Here is a 26,647-nt window from a genome sequence, read left to right on the forward strand (position 1 = left end):
CCAGCCTCACATTTTATTATCTAGCAACACAAAGGGGCTGTGAGATGCAATCGATTATGTGCTACATTCATGCAGGTAAGGTATCTACACCAAAATTTGCACACTGCCCGCCTCAACCAGAATCAATGCAGGCAGGTAGCAATGAATCATGAAGCCCATATTCAAAAACGGGGACACCTAGCTTTCAAGCCTAAAATATATTACTGAGTAAAGCACAGCTTTATAGTATGCAATTTCAATATTTGCTGAAGATATTTGGTCAGACTGAAGCAAAAGAAAAGATCATTTGCCTGAGTTTTTAATGATCTCTGTGTCACAGAAATGGCATCCTGATAGTTATACAGTGTTCAAGGGTCTGAAGGGCTAATGCTTAGGACTGCCTGAAGCACCATCATAAGGACTTATGACCAGAGTTGCCTAGGCCCGCTTCTTATTCTCCACAACAATGTCGATCAAGGTAAGCTGGAACCAGTTGTTAACAACGCAATAACCTATTTGCTCAATACACAGCATCTTGTAGTTATTGACCAATAAATGGTTTTCATCTATCACAATAGATCAAGCAATGGATAAATCACTACATTTAAAAGAAGATAGTGGCAGCAAAAGTACCAACCACATGGTGAAACATAATTTTGTTTTAATTACACGTACAACACTGATCAGGTGGATGGGAGAGGTGGCCTTCTGAATCCCTGCAGGAAATTGGACTGAAGGCTGCTGTAATCGGAGGAAGGCAGCCACCAAATTGCAGAGAAAAACAATGTTTGTAAAACATCATCATGTATTGATGTGACTTAAGTATAACCATGTTCTGGGAATGGCTTCACAGGCTTCCTTCCTGCAAACTCCATAGGATTCCTTTCCTAATCATTTAAAATAGCACATAAATTCAATAAAACTAACATGCAGCAAGTGTAAAGATAGAAATATCAACAGAAGGACAAGCAAAAAGCAGTAAACCTGTCCCATCCAGATAACAAAGCATCCACACAAATTGTGCACAATGCGCTGATTATTTTTCTTTTAATGGTGATTAATTTAGTTTAGAAGCATTCTCTCTCTCTCTCTCTCTCTCTTTGGTCAAACATTTTAAGGGCAGTGCATTCTCAAAATCATCACTGCTGAGTCAGTTTGAAATCATGACATGTTACAAACAAGGAGGTCAATTCCATAAAGTGTGAAGCTGGATGAACACAGCAGGCCAAGCAGCATCTCAGGAGCACAAAATCTGACGTTTCGGGCCTAGACCCTTCATCGGAGAGGGGGAAGGGGTGAGGGTTCTGGAATAAATAGGGAGGGGGGGGAGGCGGACCGTAGATGGAGAGAAAAGAAGATAGGTGGAGAGGAGTGTATAGGTGGGGAAGTACGGAGGGGATAGGTCAGTCCAGGGAAGACGGACAGGTCAAGGAGGTGGGATGAGGTTAGTAGGTAGGAAATGGAGGTGCGGCTTGAGGTGGGAGGAAGGGATGGGTGAGACGAAGAACAGGTTAGGGAGGCAGAGACAGGCTGGGCTGGTTGTGTGGTGCAGTGGGGGGAGGAGACGAACTGGGCTGGTTTTGGGATGCGGTGGGGGAAAGGGAGATTTTGAAGCTGGTGAAATCCACATTGATACCATTGGGCTGCAGGATTCCCAAGCGGAATATGAGTTGCTGTTCCTGCAACCTTTGGGTGGCATCATTGTGGCACTGCAGGAGGCCCATGATGGACATGTCATCTAAAGAATGGGAGGGGGAGTTGAAATGGTTCGTGACTGGAGGTGCAGTCCATCATGGGCCTCCTGCAGTGCCACAATGATGCCACCCGAAGGTTGCAGGAACAGCAACTCATAGTCCACTTGGGAACTCTGCAGCCCAATGGTATCAACGTGGACTTCACCAGCTTCAAAATCTCCCCTTCCCCCACCGCATCCCAAAACCAGCCCAGTTCGTCCCCTACCCCCACTGCAACACACAACCAGCCCAGCCTGTCTCTGCTTTCCTAACCTGTTCTTCCTCTCACCCATCCCTTCCTCCCACCCCAAGCTGCACCTCCATTTCCTACCTACTAACCTCATCCCACCTCCTTGACCTGTCCGTCTTCCCTGGACTGACCTATCCCCTCCCTACCTCTCCACCTATACTCTACTCTCCACCTATCTTCTTTTCTCTCCATCTTTGGTCCGCCTCCCTCTCTCCCTATTTATTCCAGAACCCTCATCCCATCCCCCTCGCTGATGAAGGGTCTAGGCCTGAAACGTCAGCTTGTGTGCTCCTGAGATGCTGCTTGGCCTGCTGTGTTCATCCAGCTTCACACTTTAATATCTTGGATTCTCCAGCATCTGCAGTTCCCATTATCACAGGTCAATTCCATCTTGTAAATATGGTCAGATTATGGTAGTAAATCAGTGGTGAAGAAACACAACCACTAGCACAAAAGGAACATCCAATGTAAATGTTTTGCCACTGGAATACATTATCGAAATGAAATGATGCAGATCAACTTGAGTACCGAATTTGTTTTGGAGCTCGCGCACTTGTTAAGTAGTTTTTGCAGTGGAAGTCACTAATTCTTCTATTTTTAACTGATATAGTCTGCAGGAAATTGGTCATTAGCCTGTTCCTAGTGAACAATTAATCTTATATATGTAGGTTAGTCTTACAGTACAAAAATGTTATTTCAAACTTTGAAGTATATGTTCTAATTGCTACCAGATGAAAACACCATGCTTGGATTTATCCTTAGAAAGATCTTTGCTCAATATGCAGATCCAATTTAAACAAAATACTGAAATCACAAAAGCTATGTACTTGTTTTTGGTAGTAAATCAGAATGTAATGTAAAGAAACTCTCTTTCCTGCAATATTCACTCATATTGAGTGATGCATCTGCTGTACTTAGAGGGCCAGCAATGCCAGGGTTGGGAATTCAGCAACACCTGGGAAATTGAAAATGAAACTATGCCCCTTCCTCACGATGTTGTCCTATGTATTGATGCACTACACTCCATCATTTGTAGATGGTTAATGATAACTGATAAAGTTCACATTATTGTCACCAGGAGGCCTTAATTAAATATCACTTTCAGCTATATTTTAGAATAAAATTCTAATTGGCACTTATTATTGGGTCCTGCTTCATTGTATGAGGTAACATCAAGTACAGGTTGATGAGGTTCTGAATTAATTGGAATGTGACACGGATTAAGTTGGACACTTAACAAAAGCTGAAGCGTTAGAGACACTTCACTGATTAAACACTGTAATGACATGTTAACTGCAGAAAAATACTAATCAAGTAAGCCTCAAGAGGATAGAATAAGGAAATTATTTTTCAGTTGTAATACAGAATTCATAACTGAATATGATGACTCTGATATTGCAAAGATCCCAATTAAGCTGTTAGTGTAGTTATAGTAAATGTTTACATCTTTAGCCTGAAGACATTTCGTGGTTTATTTCTTACTGGCATGACAAAGGCATTTATCTCTGGATCGTCAACAACATTAATACTCCATGTAGTTTCAGAAACTCCCGGGATATCTTTGTTTTTTTCAACCAACTGGTTTAAAATAAACTGAGTGGTTTTATACATTGGGTCAGTCACAGGTAGAATTTTATCCTTGTAGCTCTCCAGCACCTGAGGGAGGAAAGAAATAATGAGAAACAAACATGGTTTCAGCAATTATTCATGGTAAAGTTAATCCAACAATTCATTTAAAAATGTTAAGATGATAATTAAGCTACATTAAGTGTGTGATTTTCTTCCCAGGCCTGAGAGACCTTCTGAACCACACCGTGATTGAGCTGGCCTTGCTCCCCAGTCTTTTCAAAAAGCCACTATAAGCCAGACACTGGAAAATAAGAAAGAATAGCTAAGGCATGATTTCCCCCTTCACTTTTCTTCCAAAACACCATGGCTTAGCTTAAAAGTTATGTACAATGGGCATTATCAAAGTTGCATTGTTCCATTCCAAGTTCCTAGACCACCAATTGGATATCAAACTAAGTAGGAAATCCATGTAATCTAACCTTGGCAGCATCACGAGTTCAGTGACTACATGAGCTATGGTACCCCTTGCCCACAGTGACTGCCTCCCTCAACATCTCCAAAACATTTTCTTCCTTTCTAAGCTCTGCCCCTATAACTGTAAGGCTGGTACCTCTGCAACCTTTATTCACTGTATGAGTCTTCCGCCGTATCTTGAGATACAAAATCAGCACTGCGTGTAAGGAGTGGTTACTTTACAATATATTACGAGAATGACTACACTTCAAAAATAATTCATTCTTTGTAAACAGAATTCTCTGGGGCTCTCCAAAGTAATGATAGTCATCAGCGCTGTAGAATTGAAAATTCTTTATTTAATCATTGTCCTTCATGCACTTGGGACAATAAAGTACAATGTTGATGTTAAAATACACCTTGTAAGAATTTATCTAGCTGTACTCACTGACAGCACACTCCAGTAACCCCTCTACTGATAAATTACATTGTGCTACTGTTTATCAGAAAGTGGCTAATCTATATGTTGGTGCGTAAGAAAACAGAATTATGCAGAGTATCATATTTTAGAATTAGCCTACATTTCCTCAGATTTTCAAAATTAGTTATTTATAAAAAGTTTATATCTTTCTCTGTAGACTTTGCAAAAAGATGAATTTGTGAAGGACGAATTTGCATCATGCAGTTTAATCGTAACCAGTCTTATCCTATTTTATTAAAATTTACCAGTGCTTTATATCAGTCTCATTTTTCCAATACTAATTGTCAGATTTTCTCAGTCACTTCAAATATCATTTCACAAGTTGCTGAATGGTTTTGTTATCATCTTCACATTTTGCTAAATTTGATTCCTGCTCCAACAAGTTAACAACAGAATAAAGGTGTTACATTTTACTAATGCTTTGGGGTGAGTTAAGTGCATTTGTTCTACATACAACCTGACAGTCTGACAAGCTATTATTTGGTGAACTTAGGGTTTATCAATCCATTTATGGAAAATTATTTCTGATGTACAACATATAATCATAAGTGTATTGTTGCTCAGTGTCCTGGTTTTACATACAAATATAAAAGGGAAGAAATTCTTTGGTCAGTGTTTCAAACAGAAAATTCTTCTGAATTTGTAGCTTTTATTAAGATATACAGTTTTCAGAATTGCAAAGAATAATCATTGCCATCTGATAGTCTTGAAAGTGTGGATGCATTTTTTGCTGAAATTTTAATTTAGATAAATGTGAGGTGCTGCATTTTTGAAAGGCAAATCAGAGCAGGACTTATAAACTTAATGGTAGGTCCGGGGGACTGTTACTGAACAAAGAGACCTAGGACTGCAAGTTCATAGTTCCTTGAAAGTGGAGTCACAGGTAGATAGGTTAGTGAGGAAGGTGTTTAGCATCCTTGCCTTTATTGGTCAGAGCATTGGGTATGGGAGTTGGGAGGTCATGCTGTGGCTGTACAGGACACTGGTTAGGCCACTTTTGGAATACAGCATGCAATTTTGGTCTCCCTCTTATAGGAAGGATATTGTGAAACTTGAAAGGATTCAGCAAAGATTTAAAGGATGTTGCCTAGGTTGGAGGGTTTGCACTATGGGGAGAGGCTGAATAGCCTGGGGTTATTTTCCCTACAGCATTGGAGGCTGAGGGGTGACCTTACAGAGGTTTACAAAATCAGGAATAGCATGGATAGGGTGAATAGCCAAGGTCTTTTCCCCAAGGTGGGAGAGTCCAAAACTAGAGGGCATAGGTTTAACGTGAGAGTAGAGAGATGTAAAAGGGACCTCAGGGGCAACTTTTTCACGCAGAGGGTTCTGTGTATATGGAATGAAATGCCACAGGAAATGGAGGAATCTGGTACAATTACAACATTTAAAGGGCATCTGGATGGGTACATGAATAGGAAGGGTTTCGAAGAATACGGATCAAATGCTGGTACACTGAACTTTAGTTGACAAAGGGGCAATGCTCCAAAAGCTTGAGCTTTCAAAAAACCCGTTGGACCTGGTGTCATATGAATTCTGGCTGTTTGAACAACACATAATATTTGTAATTCTGCAGTCCTCCAACATCATTGACAAATTCGAGGAAGGTAGAAAGACCCAAAATGGTTCTAAACCAAGTTCAGAGTTAAAAGCAAAATTCTGCAAATGCTGAAAATTGGAAATAAAAATAGGAATTACTGTTAAGCACTCAGCAGGTGCAGCAGCATCTGTAAGGGCAGAAACTGTTAACTTTTCAAGGTAAAAATGATTCTTCTTCAAGTTTCAGAAGAGTCATATTCAAATCAAAACTCCATATATGACTTTAGAGCTGCTGGGTATTTCCAGCATTTTCTGCTTTCATTACAGCAAAATAAGGTCAGGTAATCTTTAGATTTGGAAAGAGCACATTGTGAAATTTGCGCAGACTCTCGAGGGCAAAAATTGTAAATTCAATGAGGCTATTGAGAATTAAACTGAAAGTGTCTGAAGTTGCATTTTTTCTAATTCCACTGAAAATGTATATTTTAATGTTATTAGTCTCAGCTAAGGAACGTTTACAAATACACCATACACAGCTATAAAATAAAAATTACAGTGGTACACTACTAGTTCATGAATTTGTTAATTTGGCAATGTCTTTGCGAGCAGCAAGGATGTACATGTTGGATTACTGAACTGCTAATCTCAGCCTTGCGGCTACCCAGCGTGCACATGATATAGAGAAAATAATTAGAAACGGGATAGTGTCCTCACTTAGGCACAATTAAGTTTTTGCTTTGATGAGAAACAGTAAACTAAAATCCAAGTGAAAACTGCCAGAAATATGAGGTACTGAAATTTGAGTTTTCAACATTTAACCAATTTGGAAATAGCTTTAAGAGTCTTAAGCTAGCTAACTGCAACCGGCTCCATCAAACTTTAATAACAATTAAGTTGTATTTATTAAGTCAAAAAACATCTGTGGAAGGAGAAAACAGTGTAAATCATTCAGTTTAAAGGCCATTTTTATCTCTGTCTACATAAATGCTGCCTGACTAGTAGAATATTTCCAACATTTTCTGTTTTCATTTCAGAATACAAAACTCAATGGCCAGAAGAAGTTTCGTTCATCTTTTGAACCTAACATAAAACATAATTTAGAATGAAGAAAATAAATTTGTTTTCAAATGTAACCTTTGATATTCAGCTTTACCCTCGTACTCTGTGGGAAGCTAGGGAAGTGACTGCTAAGTCCGTTGCTGAGATATTTATATCATCAATAGCATTAGGTCAGGTAACGGAAGACTGGAGGTTGGCTAACATGGTGCCTCTATTTAAGAAAGATGGTAAGGAAAAGCCAGCAAACTACAGACCTGTGACCTGACATCAGTAGTGGACAAGCTGTGGCAGGGACTCCTGAGGGACAGGATTTACATATATTTGGAAAGGCAAAGACTGATTAGCGATAGTCAAAATGGCTTTGTGCATAGGAAATTGTGTCTCACTAATCTGATCGAGTTTTTAAGAGGACTGATGAGGGGAGAGCAGTGGATGTGATCTACGTGGACTTCGGTAAGGCATTTGAAAAGATTCCTCATGGTAGACTGGTTAGCAAGGTCAGATCACATTGAATACAAGGAGAATTAGCCATTTGGATACAGAGCTGGCTCAAAGGTAGAAGACAGAGGGTGGTGGTGGAGGGTTGCTTTTCAGACTGGAGGACTGTGAACAGTGGTATGCCATAAGGATCGGTGCTGGGTGTCCTGCTTTTTGCCATTTATATAAATGATTTGGACGTGAACATAGGAGGTATGGTTAGTAAGTATGCCAATATCACCAAAATTGGAGATGTAGTGGATGGCGAAGAAGGCTGCCTCAGAGTACAACGGGATCTTGATCAGATGGGCCAACGGGCCGAGGAGTGGCAGATGGAGTTTACTTTCGATAAATGGAAGGTGCTGCATTTTGGAAAGGTAAATCAGGGCAGGACTTCTACACCTAATAGTAAAGTCCTGGGGAGTGTTGTTGAAGAAACAGACCCCGGAGTGCATGGTCACAGTTACTTGAAAGTGGAGTCCCAGGCTAACAGAATGCTGAAGATGGAATTTGGTATACTTGTCTTTATTGGTCAATGCACAGAAGAGAGGAGCTGAGAGGTCAAGTTGCGGCTGTACAGGACACTGGTTAGGCCACTTTTGGAATACTGCATGCAATTCTGGTCTCCCTCCTATAGGAAGGATATTGTGACACTTGAAAGGATTCAGAAAAGATTTTAAGGATGTTGCCAGAGTTGGAGGGTTTGTGCTATGGGGAGAAGCTGAATAGATTGGGCCTATTTTCCCTAGAGTGGTGGAGCCTGAGGGGCGACCTTATAGAGGTTTATAAAATCATGAGGGGCATGGATAGGATGAGTGGCCAAGGTCTTTTCCCTGGGGTAGGGCAGTCCAAAACTAGACAGCATGGGTTTAAGGTCAGAGTGGAAAGATTTAAAAAGGACCTGATGGGCAACTTTTTTTACACAGAGGGTGGTGTGTGTATGGAATGAGCTGCCAGACAATGTGATGAAGCCTCGTACAATTACAACATCTAAAGGGCACCTGGATGGGTATATGAATAGGAAGTGTTTGGAGGGATATGGGCCAAATGGTCGGCATGGTCTGTTTCCATGCTGTACAACTTTATGACTCGATTTCTCTCTTCCTATCACAGCCTGTTTGGCCTTCTATCCATTACCACATATTCAATTATAGTCATTGCCATATTTGAATATTCCTACCTTGTGCCTTCCAAGCTTCAAAACATATTCTCCCTTTATCCTGAATTTCCATTGTTTGCAGCGCCTTCCACACTGATTCATTCTTTCATTTGTCTTTAAAACAAACTCCTTATTCCCTGAGCCTTCTCTTCCTCTCACAGACCATTCAAAACTAAGCTTGGCACTAACACTGACTGATACTCATCATTTATGTCTATTTGGCACACTCAACCTTAAACCATGTGCATAGAGCTATATTTCTTAATTTAAAAGAAAACTATAAAATATAGAGGCACCATATTAGCCAACCTCCAGTCTTCCATCACCTGACCTAATGCTATTGATGATATAAAATATAAAGTATAAAAATAACGAAACAGGGAACAATTATACATTAACTTTGGTGTATTTTTTCCCTTTCTATTTTCTAATTTTAGTAAAATGGAGCTGCCAGTTGAAAGTTTGAGGCAATGGGCTAGACATGATGGTGTATCAAGGACCCTGCAGTTGGGAGTGGACAGTTCCCCCAGCAGTATGCTGCTACACAACCATTAAGTGGCTGATTGTTACAGGTAAAGGTAGGATTTTCTCCCCTCTCAGTCAGGCAATCCCACCTCAAAAAATTGCCGGGATTAGTTGCAGGGAAACCTCCTGCTTACCACCAATGTGAGCACAGAAAAATGTTGGGCTGGATAGTCAGCCTGGGACACTACCACTGCTAAGTAAAGTATCAGTGGCAATAGGAAGGCAATTAAGAGGGAATTAAAAGCTGATTTAAGGGCCTCAATTGTCTTGATGGCACTCTTGCTGCTGGTGAAACATGGTAACTGCAGGGGTAAATGGGTAGGCAGTACACAGGCCATCCACTGGATTTCATATGAATTGAGGCAAGGTGAAACTATCCCCTTTTGCTGCTATATAACAAAGGAAATCCTGATCACTGTTAGTCTCATTCCAAAAGTTTCAACAGGAATTTTATAGACATTTTTTAAAGTGCACAAATGAAAATAAACAAGCACTTTTATAATTGCAGATACAGCATGAACAGGAAAGTAATCTCATCGGGATTAGGTTTAGTAAATTAGCGGAATGTAAATGAAGAAATAATTGATCCAACTGTAAAAATACAGCATAAATCATCTCATTTTCACTTATCAAAAACCTGAATACTCTGGAGGCTGCAGTTCCTGTCAGTCTGTAAGCTTTTCTTATAACTGTACTTTGTTCTTTAGTTAAATTATGGCAGGAGAAAGTCTGATTTCTATATACAGAAGTGCACAAGTAGTCTTGAGTTAGGCCACAGATCAGCCGTGACCTCATTAAATAATGAAACAGGCTTGAATGACTGAATGGCATACTCCTGTTCCTATTGTGGATCAGAGAAGTCAGTAATGTGCTACACATTTGGAGTATTCTTTCAGGAATGTCTACACTCTACTAAAAAGGAATTGCATTGAATGTGGGGCATATGAATCTTCAGTGGAGCTAATACAACAAAGGGACAAACTACAAGACAGTGGTCAATGAATGGATTCTGGACTGAAGGGATAGAAGTAGTGATGCTACACAGTAAGGCTCCATAGCATTGTTGTTTTCAATGTATCTGAGACTGAACTGGGAAAGAAGTAGTACAGCGTCACAATTTGCAAAGGATACAAAAATAGGGAGCATGGCTAATTGTGAAGAGTCCAGAAATATCTGGTAACATAATATCCAAATTTCAGAAACATACAAAGTTTTCAAGCTACAAAGAAGCTAAATTGCAGTGATTGAGAGCATTTTGGCTGAAGTGCATCATGTAGTTTATACAGCTAATTAGTGCATTCATTTATTCAGATATACTGAAAGGATTATCACACAAGTGATCTGGAAGGCTAAAGTACAAAACATTTCATTACTGCATTGCAGCAAGAAACAATGCCAGAAGAAAAAGCAAGTCTGGAGGCAAGTATAGTGATTGTAACAAGGTCAACCAGGTAAAGCTCAGAATATGAGTTCCCTGACTGGGACTGTTAGTCTGGTCCAATCAGGGAACCCTGGCTGACAGATATAAACAGGAGTCCCTTTTTCATTCCGAGAACTGGCTCTGAGGAAACTGGATCAGTGTCAAGGACTCTTCAAATGTAAATAAAGGGTGACTTGGTGCCAGAATACTGGCCTTCATGGAGTTATTTTAGTGGCAATGACAGAATGGCGTCAAAGTCCTAATTAAATATCCAGAGACTTTTCAGGAAAGTCGAGGGACTATCCAAGGAGCCAAGGCCATCTCGCATGTTGACCAAGCAGCAATTCCATGACTCTGCAAGGCCCGCCCAGTGCCATTTGCCTTGCGGGAAAAAGTAGGGGCAGAAATCAGAAGTGGGGGAAGGGGGGTGAATGGTATAAGGAACGCTAAGGCTGGACACAAGTCTCTGCGAAGCTTCAGGAGACAAAGTTTGGTGTAGGAACCAAGGGAATGGCCTGCATGGGTAACAGGAATGGTCGACACAAGGTCAGGTCCGGTGACGTATACAATTTAGCCAGCTGCAAACTCAGTTGGGAGCAAAGCACGCCCAGCTCCTCAACTGCCTTGACAACAAAACGTGAGGCTGGATGAACACAGCAGGCCAAGCAGCATCTCAGGAGCACAAAAGCTGACGTTTCGGGCCTAGACCCTTCATCAGAGAGGGGGATGGGATGAGGGTTCTGAAATAAATAGGGAGAGAGGGGGAGGCGGACCGAAGATGGAGAGAAAAGAAGATAGGTGGAGAGAGTATAGGTGGGGAGGTAGGGAGGGGATAGGTCAGTCCAGGGAAGACGGACAGGTCAAGGAGGTGGGATGAGGTTAGTAGGTAGATGGGGGTGCGGCTTGGGGTGGGAGGAAGGGATGGGTGAGAGGAAGAACAGGTTGGACTGGTTTTGGGATGCAGTGGGTGGAGTGGAAGAGCTGGGCTGGTTGTGTGGTGCAGTGGGGGGAGGCGACGAACTGGGCTGGTTTAGGGATGGAGTTGGGGAAGGGGAGATTTTGAAACTGGTGAAGTCCACATTGATACCATTAGGCTGCAGGGTTCCCAGGCGGAATATGAGTTGCTGTTCCTGCAACCTTCGGGTGGCATCATTGTGGCAGTGCAGGAGGCCCATGATGGACATGTCATCTAAAGAATGGGAGGGGGAGTGGAAATGGTTTGCGACTGGGAGGTGCAGCAGTTTGTTGCGAACTGAGCGGAGGTGTTCTGCAAAGCGGTCTCCAAGCCTCTGCTTGGTTTCCCCAATGTAGAGGCAGCCACACCGGGTACAGTGGATGCAGTATACCACATTGGCAGATGTGCAGGTGAACCTCTGCTTAATGTGGAATGTCATCTTGGGGCCTGGGATAGGGGTGAGGTGTGGGGGCAAGTGTAGCATTTCCTGCGGTTGCAGGGCAAGGTGCCGGGTGTGGTGGGGTTGGAGGGCAGCGTGGAGCGAACAAGGGAGTCACGGAGAGAGTGGTCTCTCCGGAAAGTAGACAGGGGTGGGGATGGAAAAATGTCTTGGGTGGCGGGGTCGGATTATAGATGGCGGAAGTGTCGGAGGATGATGCGTTGTATCCGGAGGTTGGTGGGTTGGTGTGTGAGAACGAGGGGGATCCTCTTTGGGCAGTTGTGGTGGGGGCGGGGTGTGAGGGACGTGTTGCGGGAAATACGGGAGACGCGGTCGAGGGCGTTCTCGATCACTGTGGGGGGAAAGTTGCGGTCCTTGAAGAATCTGGACATCTGGGATGTGCGGGAGTGGAATGTCTTGTCATGGGAGCAGATGCGGCGGAGGCGGAGGAATTGGGAATAGGGGATGGAATTTTTGCAGGAGGGTGGGTGGGAGGAGGTGTATTCTAGGTAGCTGTGGGAGTCGGTGGGCTTGAAATGGACATCAGTTACAAGCTGGTTGCCTGAGATGGAGACTGAGAGGTCCAGGAAGGTGAGGGATGTGCTGGAGATGGCCCAGGTGAACTGAAGGTTGGGGTGGAAGGTGTTGGTGAAGTGGATGAACTGTTCGAGCTCCTCTGGGGAGCAAGAGGCGCCGCTGATACAGTCATCAATGTACCGGAGGAAGAGGTGGGGTTTGGGGCCTGTGTAGCTGCGGAAGAGGGACTGTTCCACTTAACCTACAAAGAGGCAGGCATAGCTGGGGCCCATGCGGGTGCCCATGGCCACCCATTCTTTAGATGACATGTCCATCATGGGTCTCCTGCAGTGCCACAATGATGCCACCCGAAGGTTGCAGGAACAGCAACTCATATTCCGCCTGGGAACCCTGCAGCCTAATGGTATCAATGTGGACTTCACCAGTTTCAAAATCTCCCCTTCCCCAACTCCATCCCTAAACCAGCCCAGTTCGTCCCCTCCCCCCACTGCACCACACAACCAGCCCAGCTCTTCCACTCCACCCACTGCATCCCAAAACCAGTCCAACCTGTTCTTCCTCTCACCCATCCCTTCCTCCCACCCCAAGCCGCACCCCCAGCTACCTACTAACCTCATCCCACCTCCTTGACCTGTCCGTCTTCCCTGGACTGACCTATCCCCTCCCTACCTCCCCACCTATACTCTCTCCACCTATCTTCTTTTCTCTCCATCTTCGATCCGCCTCCCCCTCTCTCCCTATTTATTCCAGAACCCTCACCCCATCCCCCTGTCTGATGAAGGGTCTAGGCCCGAAATGTCAGCTTTTGTGCTCCTGAGATGCTGCTTGGCCTGCTGTGTTCATCCAGCCTCACATTTTGTTGTCTTGGATTCTCCAGCATCTGCAGTTCCCATTATCTCCTCAACTGCCTTGCCAACTGTTCTTGAACCTGTGGGTTCTCCCTCTTCATCAAGCATTGAAGATACCTCAGATTGCAAGGGAAACATGGCAGATGTCACTGCTGCAACATCTATGCCATCTGAAGAGGAGAATGAATTTCTTCTGAGAAGCTCTGGACCCAAGAGGCAAGCTACTGTGCGTTACATGCTGCCCATTTCAAAGGCAGAGTTGGAGGAACCTGACCAGTGCTAAAACAACTTGGCAGCGTCTACAAAAAAAAGAACCAGCCTATGTTCTCAGACTCAGAGGAAGCAGATGTTGTAATTATAGGAGGTCAATCAGGTGGATAACACGGAATGAGTTCCCTGGTTGGGGCTGTTAATCTGGTCCAATCAAGGAGCCCTGGTTGACTGATAGAAACAAGAGTGTCAGAAGTTCTGCTCCATCTAAGACCAGGTTCTGAGGAAGCTGGATCAGTGTTAAGGACTCCAAATGTAAAAATAAAAGGGTGACATGGTGACATGGTACCACCCTCTGTGGAGTTATTTCAGTAAGAGTAAGACATGGGTCAAGAATTCACCAAGGGTGCTTCAAAAGCATCTTACAAACCCACAGCCTCCATTACCCAGAGGAACAGTGACAGAAGATGGATGGGAATACCATCACCTGCAATTTTCCCTGCAAGTTACACATGATCCTCACATGGACATTTACTGTCATTCCTTCACTGTTGCTGGGTCCAAACCTTGTAGTTCCCTCCTGAACAGCATTGTGGGTCAGCATAAACCCTCCCACGAACTGTAGCTGTTCAAGGAGGTGACTCACTACAACATTCTCAAGGGTACCCGAGGTTGGGCAATAAATGCTGGTCTTGCCAGCAATGATCACATCCCTAAAGCTAAATTGAAAAAAAAAGTGAGTTAGTGAGGCTTGAAATGGCTTCAGGAACCAAAAGGTAGATGTGTGTGCAACAGAAGAAAACATCAGGTGACATGGCAGGTGCCTGAAAAGATGGGGAAAATCCAGGATTACACACATTCGGCAAAGTGTAACACAGGCCTTGAAAACCCCTAGGATGAATACATTGCAGTCACAAAAGAGCAGAGGTCGCAAAGATGCTGGACTTCTTTCTGCCAGAGGAAGCCAAGAACAGGCACAAATGAAGAGCTGCTAACAAACATATTAAAGGTGCAAAAAAATTAAAGTACAAAACAATTATATAAAGAGCTCACGTGCAAATAAAAGAGAACTGGAAACAAAACAAGGGAGGCTTGGGCATCTGGACAGAGTCATCAATGGTAAGTGTATCAACATTATGTTGAAATTCAGTATGTGATTAATTGCGGGAAAGCCTATTAAAGTGCCATCTACTGGTTCAGAGAGAAGTTATGACACAGGCAGAAATGAATAGCTGCTTTCAAAAATTTTTCATATGAGAAGTGCATGTTTATGCAGAATATTTCAATGACATATATTTGGATATAGGTTTTAGATAATAAAATATTGTAGTTTTGAGACAGACAAACCATAAGCACTTAGTGGAATGTAATACTTTTTTTTAAAGACAATAAGTAAAGATGTCATCCAAGATGAATTCATTTTGAGAGACCCGAGGGCTAGATATAGTTTAGATATTTTGTATTGAATACCTACTTACCGATTGGTACTCAAATTCAGCGAGTTGCAGAAATTGTCGTTTGCTGAACATCAGTAGACGAGTGCGTCCTGTGATAGGATTCTTGTCTAAGTGGGTCCAGAAATAAATTGCAATCAAACATGACAGACTACATACGCCGAATAGAATTCTCCACTTGTTCCTTTTCACATAGTCTTTGAGCAGGTCCTGTTTTTCAGGAGGAAGAGCCTGCCACCATTTCCGTATACTTCTGAATGCACACAAAATAAGTTTGTTACAACCTGACAATTGTTTATGCTCTTCTGCACAACAGACACTGTTAGATTGCTTGAATTCTCTGCATCAAACATCTGCCGTCTCCAGTTATACCAATGCAATTGACTTTTTTTGGCTTTAGTGTGTACTCTGTCCTTTTATCTTTAGGTTAATACATCAAAGACAAAAGTTTCTCACACTTCAGCAACAGCGCTAAACGAAAATCCAATTAACTGACTGAATGGCCACTGATCTCAGAGTACTCCATAAAAGACCAAGCTGAAACTAATAGGACTGGGTGGAATTGGTATAATTCTTCAATGATCAAAAGTAAGGCAAATTTTCTAGCAAAATAAAAGCGAATGAAATGCAATTCAAACATATCCAGAGTCAGTGGTTAATATTCATGTAAATCATCACAGAAATCAGAGAAACCCTACAGTCTGGAAACAGACCATTCAGCCCAACAAGTCCACACCGCCCCGCTAAAGAACGTCTACCCAGACCCAATCCTCCAGCCCTGCATTTCCCTTGTCTAACCCACCTAACCTAAACATCCCTAGCACTATAGGCAATTTACCATGGCCAATCCATCTACTCTGCAGATCTTTGGACTGTGGGAAGAAACCAGAGTATCTGGAGGAAACCTAGGCAGACTCGGGGAGAACGTGCAAACTCCACACAGTCAGTTGCCTGAGGGGGAACTGGACTCAAGCCCCTGGTTCTGTGAGGCAACACTGCTAACCACTGAACCATTGTGCTGCCTTGAACCCCAAGAGAAATGTGTCTTCCACAAATTCATAACTATGTACACCTTGCATATTTCTGATATATAGATGTGTTTACTATACTTGAAACCACACTGCGTGCAAGAATTTTCTTACACGTCTTCGTGAGCTACAACCTACGTACAAATTCACATTTGAAATGGAGCAGTCAAATGAGTTCCTTTTCTTCGATGTCCTGGCTGAGCAATCAGCAAAGATTTCTCTGCTACTGTCTTATGCAAACCTACTTTCACTGGTCAGCACACTCACTGGGATTCCTACAGTTTCATGTGCTACAAGACTGCCCTTATCAGCAACCTCATAAATACAGCACAAGTCAAAATTACACCATGCAAATCTGATGTGGAAAGGGGCACAAAGCCATTCTGTAAGATAATGGCTACCGTGATTAGATCATTTCTCACTTTTATTGTACAACTCATGGAAGGCCCAAAGGCAATCACTTTAATCCCGAAAACTACCCAGTATACCTCAACTTACCTTTCCAATGTAATCTATCTCAAAAGTTTGAGCACTAGGTGGAGCTAGCTACTTAATGCTGCTACTATGTCACAACAAGGCATGACATTCACCATGAACAGGATGCTGTCACCAAGCTGAAAAAAAATTCTGTCTATCATACAAATGAGTAATATGGTATATGACTTTCAGTGCCCATGGGGTGCCAAGTACATTGGCCATACATCCCACCAACTGGTGGATCATCTCAAACAGCATGTCCCTATGTATTTCTGGACCCAATTAGACAAGAATCCTATCACAAGACGTAATCATCTACTCATGTTCAGCAAATGACAATATCTGCAACAAGCAAGATACTGACTGTACCAACTAGTCCACATTTGCAAAACTCTCAACGCTGTTCAACATTAGAAGTAACTCTGCAATTGGATAACATCTGCTACATAAGCTTGAATATATGAGGAATTACGCTGACATCTAATTTAGGATTGTTAGTCCGATTGCAACATCGTACACTTGTTTGTCCTGGAAGCTACATACTTTAACATACAGAGCACTGTTCTTTGCAGACAGAAATAACATGTATGTGTACTGCACTTGTTCCAATTCAACAAATTCCAATCAATGATTCATGTTTCATGACAATGTCCTGATCAATAAGAGTCAACATATCTGGTTTAAAATTTAAACAAAATCTGACGATTAACTCTCCAACAGCACTAATGTAATGGATGCATGCCCCATGATAACACCTCTGCCAAACACCATCCAATGGCCATCCACCAGCACTCTCTTCTCATGCAGTATAAAATGCTGGTTTTCCCCTTTCATTTGCTTCTTTGTGAGTTGTCCTGATGAGTACAAGACAGAAAGCTTCAACAAAATGTATTTCATTTCAACAATACTCAAGTCTTGCTAGCAAATGACTAAATATATACCAAGAAAACAAAACACCTCCAAAATGAAAACAAAAATGTTGCTTAACCCTTGCCTAAATAACAAAATAATTCCAACCCAAATTAGCTATCATAATTTTTAGAATTACATAACAATATATCATTCCAGCATTCAACTTTTCCCTGTCTTTTTCAGGAGACTCCTAATATCCTAAAGATTTATTTTATTACAACCGCTCTAAATGGTTCTGGCCAAAGGAGAAGTGCGTATGTAAAGAAGAGTGATGCATCAATATAAAGTACTGTCCATCGAGGTGAGTCTTGAAAAGATATCCTGCTCAATTGTTCCTTGGTAGCCTTCAACCTCATAAAAAGACGGCTTGCACCAAAGTACCTACTTGGGTTAACACTGCCTGATGTGGCTCAGCAGACGCATTCTGAGATGGCATTTCTGCCACATTTGCTGCAGAGGACACTGCACGCAGAGGAAATGCATAGGTTGCTGGCCTCTCTTTCATCTGAGTCCTCAGCTACCTAAGCTTTTATTTTTTGCACACAACTTACAATGCTCTTCTAAAACAGTCAGCCATCAACTCTAACTGCATTCCCAAAATTTTAACTTATTTAGTTTGGAAGAAATGTTAGTGAGGAATTTCTTAAAGAATTGTGTATATTTTAAAGTGTGCTTTGATTCGTGATCTGATGAAGACTGAAGGATTTCCAAACTTCACTGTCAATAAAGAAATACAATTAGACAGCAAACAAAATATTCACTTCTCTTCCAGGATCAGATGGGTGTCGTTGCTAAAGATTTCACATGACTAGTTTGCAGCTAATTTCAACTAAGTGGTCCCCTGGAGAAAAAAGATGTCTCAAATAATGTGACTCGAGATGTATGAAAACTAGTTTTCTTTCAAAAACATGATTTAGCATCATCTAAACTTGAAGAGGAGCAATTAGTAATATGAAAACTATTTCCCACTCCAGTGGGACTTTGATGATCTTCTCAAACTTTACTGCATGCAAAGATATGCAACAATTGTTTTGTTTAAAATGGCATTATCTCCAACATGAAATCTTTAGTTAAGCTTCTTTGTTGTGCACATAAAATGATTTCTTCAGCAATTGGTTGGAAAGAACAATTCACTCTGGGCCTACTTAAATAACGCACTAATTCAACGCATCAACTTGCCTCATTGATAACTTTCCCACACCAATGATGCCCCTTTTCACACAATTCTAAGTTAAACATACCACTTGCTGTTCCCAAACTAAAACGCCACGCATCAGGTATCTGTTGAAGATCAGTATTCCTGGTGCCTGCGCCAGATTTGAACAGACACTATGCATCCAGAAGGGCAATGGCATTCAAAACTTTACGATCGCCAGGGATTCAAAGGCCCACTGGCCTGGATCCTCTGCAAAACATGGGTCAGTCTGTAATCTTCTGGGCCTATAAAGAGCCTCACACTGGTGGATCTTGCAGCTTCCTCCCTCACAGGTTGAGACACCAGGTGTGGCCACAGCCATTCTCTTTCCCATTGTGCAGTTTCAATTTTGAATATAATAGAAAGGGATAGCAAGTAGTCTTCTGGCAGTGGTTTCTAGTCTCTGCCTGTACATGTCAATAAGGCGCAAACATCTAGGTTTCCTTCTTGATATCCGTTCTTGTGAACCTCCTCGGCTTAGCACGTCTCCAGGTCTCCATACAAACTGTCTGCATGAGCCTGCACCTGCTGCGCCCCACCCCACCCACCCCTACTCCCCAAGCTCCTGGCATATCTGTTTACCATGTCCCTGGCCCCTCCACTTGAAGCCAGGGTGCTCCTGACTGTGATTGAAACACCCCCCCCCCACCCCACCAAGTCCCATTTCCATTCCAATCAATACTTTATCATGTTTCCCCATCTTACAAATACATAATTTCTCCTTCAAAACCATCATTCTACCCCTTCCCCGCGCCCCACCCCCACCATTCTGCAGCCTTCAATCCTTGCAAATATATTCCCAACTCTCCTTTCCATGGCAACAGTTCCCTTTTCCGATAACTTCCTTCCCTCTGGGTTTCACTGAATAGACTAGAACATGTTAGCAACCTAGCCGGACAGCCCTGGACAAGAACAGAAACAGAACTTGCTCACAAAGCTCAGCTGATCTGGCAGCATCTGTGAAGGGAAAAACAGAGTTAACGTTTTGGGTCCGGTGGCCCTTCCTGTTTTTCCCTTCACAGATGTTGCCAGATCTGCTGAATTTTTCCAGCAGCTTCTGATTTTGTTCCTGATTTACAGCATCCATAGTTCTTTCAGTTTTTACTTAGTATTTAACTCACTGCCACATCTCTTCTAGGCATGCCCACCTTGAAGAAGTTCTGCTCCTCTCTCTGACCTGTTTCTTCCCTTCACAAATGCTGTCAGATCTGCTGAGTTTTTCCAGCAACTTCTGATTTTGTTCCTGATTTACAGCATCCGTAGTTCTTTCAGTTTTTATTTAGCCCTGGACAAGAAGTGCTTGGACCAATAATTGATGCCTGCATATCTGCTCAACTGCATTAATCATACCGGCTGCTATGGGGCCATAGATTTTACCATTTATCAGTCCCCAGTGCAGATGCATGGACCCTCTGACTGAAAACACCCCTATCAGATGCCTGACTATGGCCCATTCCCTGGATTGGAGGCTGCCCTTGACTTACTGTGCTGCAGCCCCAGGCTGATTAATGCCTCCATGGACTGAGCATGGTATTTTGCAGCATGTCTGCTGTATAAGCTATTGGCACATGGTGGAGGTGCAAGCTTGACCTAGCATTTTGCCATACAGCAAGACATATGCTCTCTTCATTGAGGACTGCTGATCAGCAAGGCAAGCTTCCTGGATGTGTGGCTGAGAGTAGCTATGGCAAGGTAGGGGATTATGTAAGGATGCAGACAAAAGCTAAATGAGTGAGCACTAAAAGAGCAAACGAGCAGCCCTGAAACACAGCCTGGTCCAATCCATGTGCTGGCCTCCTGTTCATGCTTGCAAGGTGTCCTTGCAACAGCCTTTCAGTGCCAGTTACTAACGTGCCCCAAAATGCAGGTGGATTAGACAAGTGCCAGGAGGTTCTTGAGGAGATGATAAATATCAGATGTCAAAAGTCCATGGATGATGGCTACATTTCCTCTTTTTGTTAAAGAAAAGAGTCTTTTTCTGCATGAAACTTCACAATCCATCAGTGGCAGCAACATCTGAAACTGGAAGTCAACACTAGGAACAGCACTGACATGCCATCTGATGCCCACATGGAGCATGCGCACAGCTTAGACGGAACTTTGAGTGAGAGCTGTCTGCAGCTGTTGAACAGTGAGCAAAATGGAGGCTCTTTGCAGCCAGCAGCAAGTTGAAATCACCAAATGCTATTCTGACTTGCAATATCAAGGAGGAGGCAAATTATAAAGTTAACAAGGAATAATCCTCCATAATTTGCAACTCACTATTCCCTAGTAAATTTCTTGTTTTGACACCCAGAATTTTGTTTAAAAATGCAGTCAGTTGTTCCTGACATTGAGATAGGTTTTGCTGGACTTTTCAGACAATTCAGCCACATTTTTCACTATTGTCCATGTTAGCGTCATAGAGTCATACAGCATGGAAACAGACCCTTCGGTCCAGCTCGTCCATGCCCACCAAATTTCCCAAACTAAACTTGACCACTTGCCTGCATTTGACCCAAATTGCTCTAAAGCTTTCCTATTTCAAGTACCTGTCCAAATGTCTTGTGTGATGCCATATCCACAAAATGTAGCTGACTCTCAAGTGTCTGCTGAAATTATCTAGCAAGCTATTCAGTTCAAAGGCAATTAGGGATGGACAACAAACACTAATTCTAACAGCAACACACAAATCCCAAAAAATAAAATTCAATAGAGCAGCATTTTACACTTCAACAATAATTTACAACAGACGTTTATTTGCTTGAAAGAACATTTTGTACAATATTCCATGAATATCAATAATATAATTTTCATTTGTTTAAACAACCTCTATCTCACATTGAAACATTCCACAGAGGCTGGTATTCCATCAATGAGTCACTCTTTTTTTTAAAAACACATGGAAAGTGGTTGACAGTAATCCAGTTTCCTCAGAGCCAGTTCTTAGAGTGAACAGAATTTCCGATACTCCTGTTTACATCTGTCAGCTGGGGTTCCCTGATTGGATCAGATTAACATCAGGATCAGATTAACATCCCTCATCAGGGAACTCATATTTTATGATGATCACCTGGCTGTCCTCATTACAATCACTAATACATATGGCTTTATCTAAATATGTGACAATCAGGAATGAAATTTCCCTACAAACCAGCTGTATTCCTCTGTGATGGGGCTCCTCCTTCTGGTTTCTTCCTGTGTTTGGAACTCTTGCTATGCTGGGAAAATTTCTAGCACAATACATTGTTTCACATTCCATCTAAGCATAAAACAAGAAAAACATCCAATGATTTAGTGTCAGTCTCCTGCCTTTTTCCCCACACCTTTCCACGTTGTTTCTATTTAAATAATAATCCAATACTATTATGAATTCCCTAACTGAATCTGCCTCCACCACATTTCCCAGCAGCCCATGTCAGACACAATCAAGTCCAAACCTTGGCTTTTAGAAGAGGCCTTCAAGTTAAAAACTATAACGAAATCATTAAATGAAATACAAGTCAATTCAAGAGATAACTTTAATTGTGTTATTCACACCATCATCAAATCGGGGATCATTTGGAGTCTGACTTATTTTCTCTAAAGGTAGCACCACCTTGGTGCCACAAGAAGTGGAAGTTGTTGTTCAAGAACCAAATTGATAATGTTGAAATGTTTGGCTGGATTTTGATCTTCTGCTTCAACTGTGCAAAGGAACACACAGCACTATCAAACTTCTTTATTTCAACATCACTTAGGAATGTATTTAACAATGTGAAAATGAACACATAATCCATTTTTGTGACACTGACCAAGGGTCAGATATTGACCAGAACTTTTCTTTGAAATAGTATCTTGGGACTTTTTTTACATCCCTTTGGAATCTTGGCTCCTCATTCAAAAGATTACCACAGGGCAATGATCTCTCTGTTCTGGTCAAGAATGTAAGCCTTGGTGTTTTGGCATTGAAGTTGTGCAGTTGACAGCAAAGCTGGAATCTTATTGTTCAGAGGTGAGTTTGCCATCAACTGAGCCAGACCTGACACATATAGGCCTAGTTTGTCCTGACCCTCCCAGCGGCTTCCAAACGTATTGTGGTTACTACAGCACCATTAATCTGACAGCACTTAATGCATGTGCAGCAAGTAAGTCATTGTCATGAAAGTTTGTCCAGTACAAAGGAACACACAGTAATCTCCCAATCGGTGTATGCTCCAATGCCGTACTGAGAACACCAATTCTGAGAAGTACACTAGACCAACCTTTTCCTGCATTGCCCTGCAAGTGCAAGTATTCCGTCCAGTGACTATGCAGCTGATCACAGAAAAGATCTACAAATGGGCACAGCAGCGAAACTCAGGGACAGATCCCTACACTAATATCTCAATTTCATAGCCTCTTGAGTTACCCTTCTCTTGATAATCTCAGAGACAAGGCATTAAAAAAAATGCTGAGCTATTCCCTGCCTTACTTCATCTCAAAGCATCTTAGTGAGTTCTGGCTCCTTACAACATTTCTGCTATCTTGACACTTGCAAAGTATTGTAGAGGTCACCAGGTCTACAGATGGTGAACCAATCAATGATGGATCAGACCAGAAAACAGAGTCTCTTCATGTTATTACATCATCCAGGCAGGCTACACCCCAGGATGCTGGTAGAAAGGATTCATTGATGGTTATGCCATTCATTGTCAAGGGGCAATGGTTAAATACACTTTTATTAGGTCATTTCCTGACACCTATGTGGCGTCAATGTCACTTGTCAACCCAAAACTGGTTACTGTTCAGGTTTTGCTTCATTTGGACATGATGTTGTTCAGGATATAGTAAGATTTTGGTCCTTGTCTTCTATTAGTTAACCAAGCTCTATCTATGCGAATGTACTGCAACAAACACCAAGGGCTTTTATCTTATTCAGTAGCTTTATTAATGGAGTCTTATTGAATGCCTTTTGGAAATCCAAATATATCTAATGATTCCCCTTTATCAATCTTGCTTATTACGTTCTCAAAGAAACGTGAGAAATTAGTCAGCCATTATTTCCCCCTTATGAAGCCGTGTTGACTCTGCTTGATTACATTATGTACCTCTAAATGTTCTGCAGTTGTGTCCTTTATAATATGGTCTAACAAGGTCAGATGTTAAGCTAGTGTGGAGCTGGAAGAACAGAGCAGGCCAGGCAGCTTCAGAGGATCAGGAAAGTTGACATTCGGGTCCTGACCCAAAACGTCAACTTTCCTGATCCTCTGATGCTGCGAGCTGCTGTGTTCCTCCAGCTCCACATTTGTTATCTCTAACTCCAGCATCTGCAGTTCTTGCTATCTCAGATGTTAAGCTAACTGGCTTTTTTTTTTGCCTCCTCCTCTTTTTGAATAAGGATATTAGTGAATAAGGGTATCCCTAAGCAGTACAGACAGTGTGGGAGTGAAGCAGCGTCAGACGAAGGCCCAGTGAGTTAACAGCTGCACTGTTGGAAACTTGATTCAAAGCAAAACTGCAACTGCTATATTCTGTACAAATTCAGTTCTCAAGGTCAAGTCAAGATTAGGACAGCACCATTAAGTAAGTAAAACAGCCTAATCAAATAAGGTAGCTGCCTGATGCAGGCTTTTAGAAATCAAGCTCCCTAATTCCTCTGTCCAAATGCAGTCTTGATCACTGTAGCTACACGTACTCTTTGGACAGATCTTTATAAGAAAGACAATGCCGTTACCTCATGGTTAGTAAGGAACATGGTCACAGTAGGAGTGCAGAGTGAGGTAAAGGTGGGGTGAATTACTGACTGTACTGTTAGAAATTTGGGTCAAAGCAGAAATTAGTTTCACAGGGGAACAGAAGTGCTTTAACTAGGGCTTTCTGCAAGAAGTAAACTCTCCTGAGTAAGGGTGGGTGGAAGAGGATAAAAGATACCAGTCCAGAGGTCTAACTGCAGCGAGACCAGCACTGGAATGACATCATGAACCAGTGTTACATGAGTGCAAGAAAAGAAGCTGGCTGGTAAATACATCTGATCTTTAAAGTAAGGTCTTCTGTTTGTGTTGAATATCCAGTGTTTTATTCTATCAAGAAGGGTTCTGAGGAAGGGTCACCAGCCCCAAAATGTTAACTCTGTTTTCTCCTCCACAGATGCTGCCAGTCCTGCTGAGCTTTTCCAGCAACTTTGTTTTTGTTTTATTCTCTCACTTCTTTTAAAAATAACTTCTTACTGGTGCGGCGTTAAGGGCACCTTGTCAGGGCTGGAGAACTTAAGAGGGAGGGAAATGACCCAGCAGTCATCATCCATGTTAGTATCAACAAAATTGGTAGGACGAGAAAGGAGCTTCTGCTCAAAGATTTTAAATAGTTTTAGGAAAACTGAAAAGCAGAACATCTGGATTACTACCTGAGCCACAGGCAAACGAGCAAAGTCAAAATTACATGAGGCACTCAAGACATACCTCCATGCCACTTGTTTCCTCACATCTTGACATCTCCATTGCGATACTGTATTTTTCTGATTAGAAATATTTTTAGCCTAATTCTAGCATGTACCTTAGAGAGATCAATGGCAGCTCATCATATCCCAAAATCATTTTCTTAAAAATAAAGACAAAGCCACCTATTTCTTGAAAAAAATTGTGCATTTTATGCCAAAGGCATTTCTTTGTAACTGCTTGCAGAACTCTACCATACAGATTCAAAGCAAAAATTGTATTGAGCTCCTTCTAAATTGGAAATTCCTCATTTCATTTCAACTCTTCAATCGTTTTGATCCATTTTGTCAACTACCTTGTAACCAAGTTAAAATGCCAATTAAATCACCTCAAAGTCTCCTCCATGCTGAACAAAAGCTAAACTTCCTTAAATACAGCTCAGACTTTAAATTTCTGATTTCCAATGATATTTGCCTTTGTGTCATGGAGTTATGCAGCACACCAAAAAACCCTTTGGATACCCAGTCCATGCCAAATATGTCCTTCCTAGATATTTCCCAATAAACCTGTTCAGAGATGTTAAAACACAACTGGACCTCCTCGCTCACAAGTAGGGATGGTTCAACTGGGCCAGAATGGGCCTTTTAACATTTATCATTTACCACAAGTTTCCCCCTTTCTCTGTCCAGAAGCCTACATTCCACTGGAGAAGAACACAGCCTTTAGTTATTTCAATCAATCAATCTGTTCAGATATGCTGTGACACACCTTTGGAGCAGGTGGGACGAACCCAGACTTTCAAGCCCAGAAATAGGGACACCACATGTGGGCAGCACGGTGGCTCAATAGTTAGCACTAACGCCTCACAGCGCCAGGGACCCAGGTTCAATTCCACCCTCGGGTGATTTATTGTGTGGAGTTTGCACATTCTCCACATGTCTGCATGGGTTTCTTCCGGTTTCCTCGCACAGTCCAAAGATGTGCACGTTAGGTGGACTGGCTAGGCTAAATTGCCCACAGTGTTCAGAGGTGTGTGGCTTAGATAGATTATAAGGGGACGGGTCTGGGCGGATTTCTCCAATGATTAATGTGGACTTGTTGGACCAAAGGGCTTGTTTCCACACTGTAAGGATCCTATGAATACTATGTCCTTTCTATGTTTGCTGACAGTGCATGCAGTACTCTTAAAAAGACAGATGACCAATATCTCTTGCAGCAAAAGTATAACTTCTAGATTTGTTACTTCTGCTGAATTCTGCATGCAAATTCTCATCATTCACAAATAACCAGTTCTCCATCCACAGTTGAAATGTTAATTAAAATAACTCCAGAGGCATCCTAAAGGATATTAACAAGCTCAGGCTACATGATTGTAGAAATATTGTAAAAATTACAGCTTAATGTTCATCTTTTACATTATATTTAATCATTTTAACTATATAGATCCCACTCTTATGATAACGTTATCAAGGCAGAGGCAAATATCTCTAACGTGTCCAAATTACTGATGCAGAAGTGCAATGTTAACAATGTGTATTTTTCACCACTATTGTTCAGAATGCATTGAATCTGTT

General features: G+C 42.1%; 1 protein-coding gene across 8 annotated transcripts in view; it reads right to left on the reverse strand.

The window, feature by feature from the left end:
* oma1 (OMA1 zinc metallopeptidase) overlaps positions 1-26,647 on the reverse strand; it is a 69,106-nt gene that overhangs the window by 34,185 nt on the left and 8,274 nt on the right. For 7 of the 8 annotated variants that reach the window (XM_048539712.1, XM_048539718.2, XM_048539717.2 and 4 more), the window contains exons 3-4: positions 15,112-15,340; positions 3,445-3,618 (exon numbers count right to left, since the gene is read on the reverse strand). In XM_048539712.1, coding sequence (XP_048395669.1) covers positions 3,445-3,618; positions 15,112-15,340 — 403 coding nt within the window. The remainder of the gene's footprint in view (positions 1-3,444; positions 3,619-15,111; positions 15,341-26,647) is intronic. The other variant, XM_048539719.2, reaches the window with a different exon arrangement.

Source organism: Stegostoma tigrinum, chromosome 8 (assembly GCF_030684315.1).
Source record: "Stegostoma tigrinum isolate sSteTig4 chromosome 8, sSteTig4.hap1, whole genome shotgun sequence".
NCBI classification, from domain to species: Eukaryota; Metazoa; Chordata; class Chondrichthyes; order Orectolobiformes; family Stegostomatidae; genus Stegostoma; species Stegostoma tigrinum.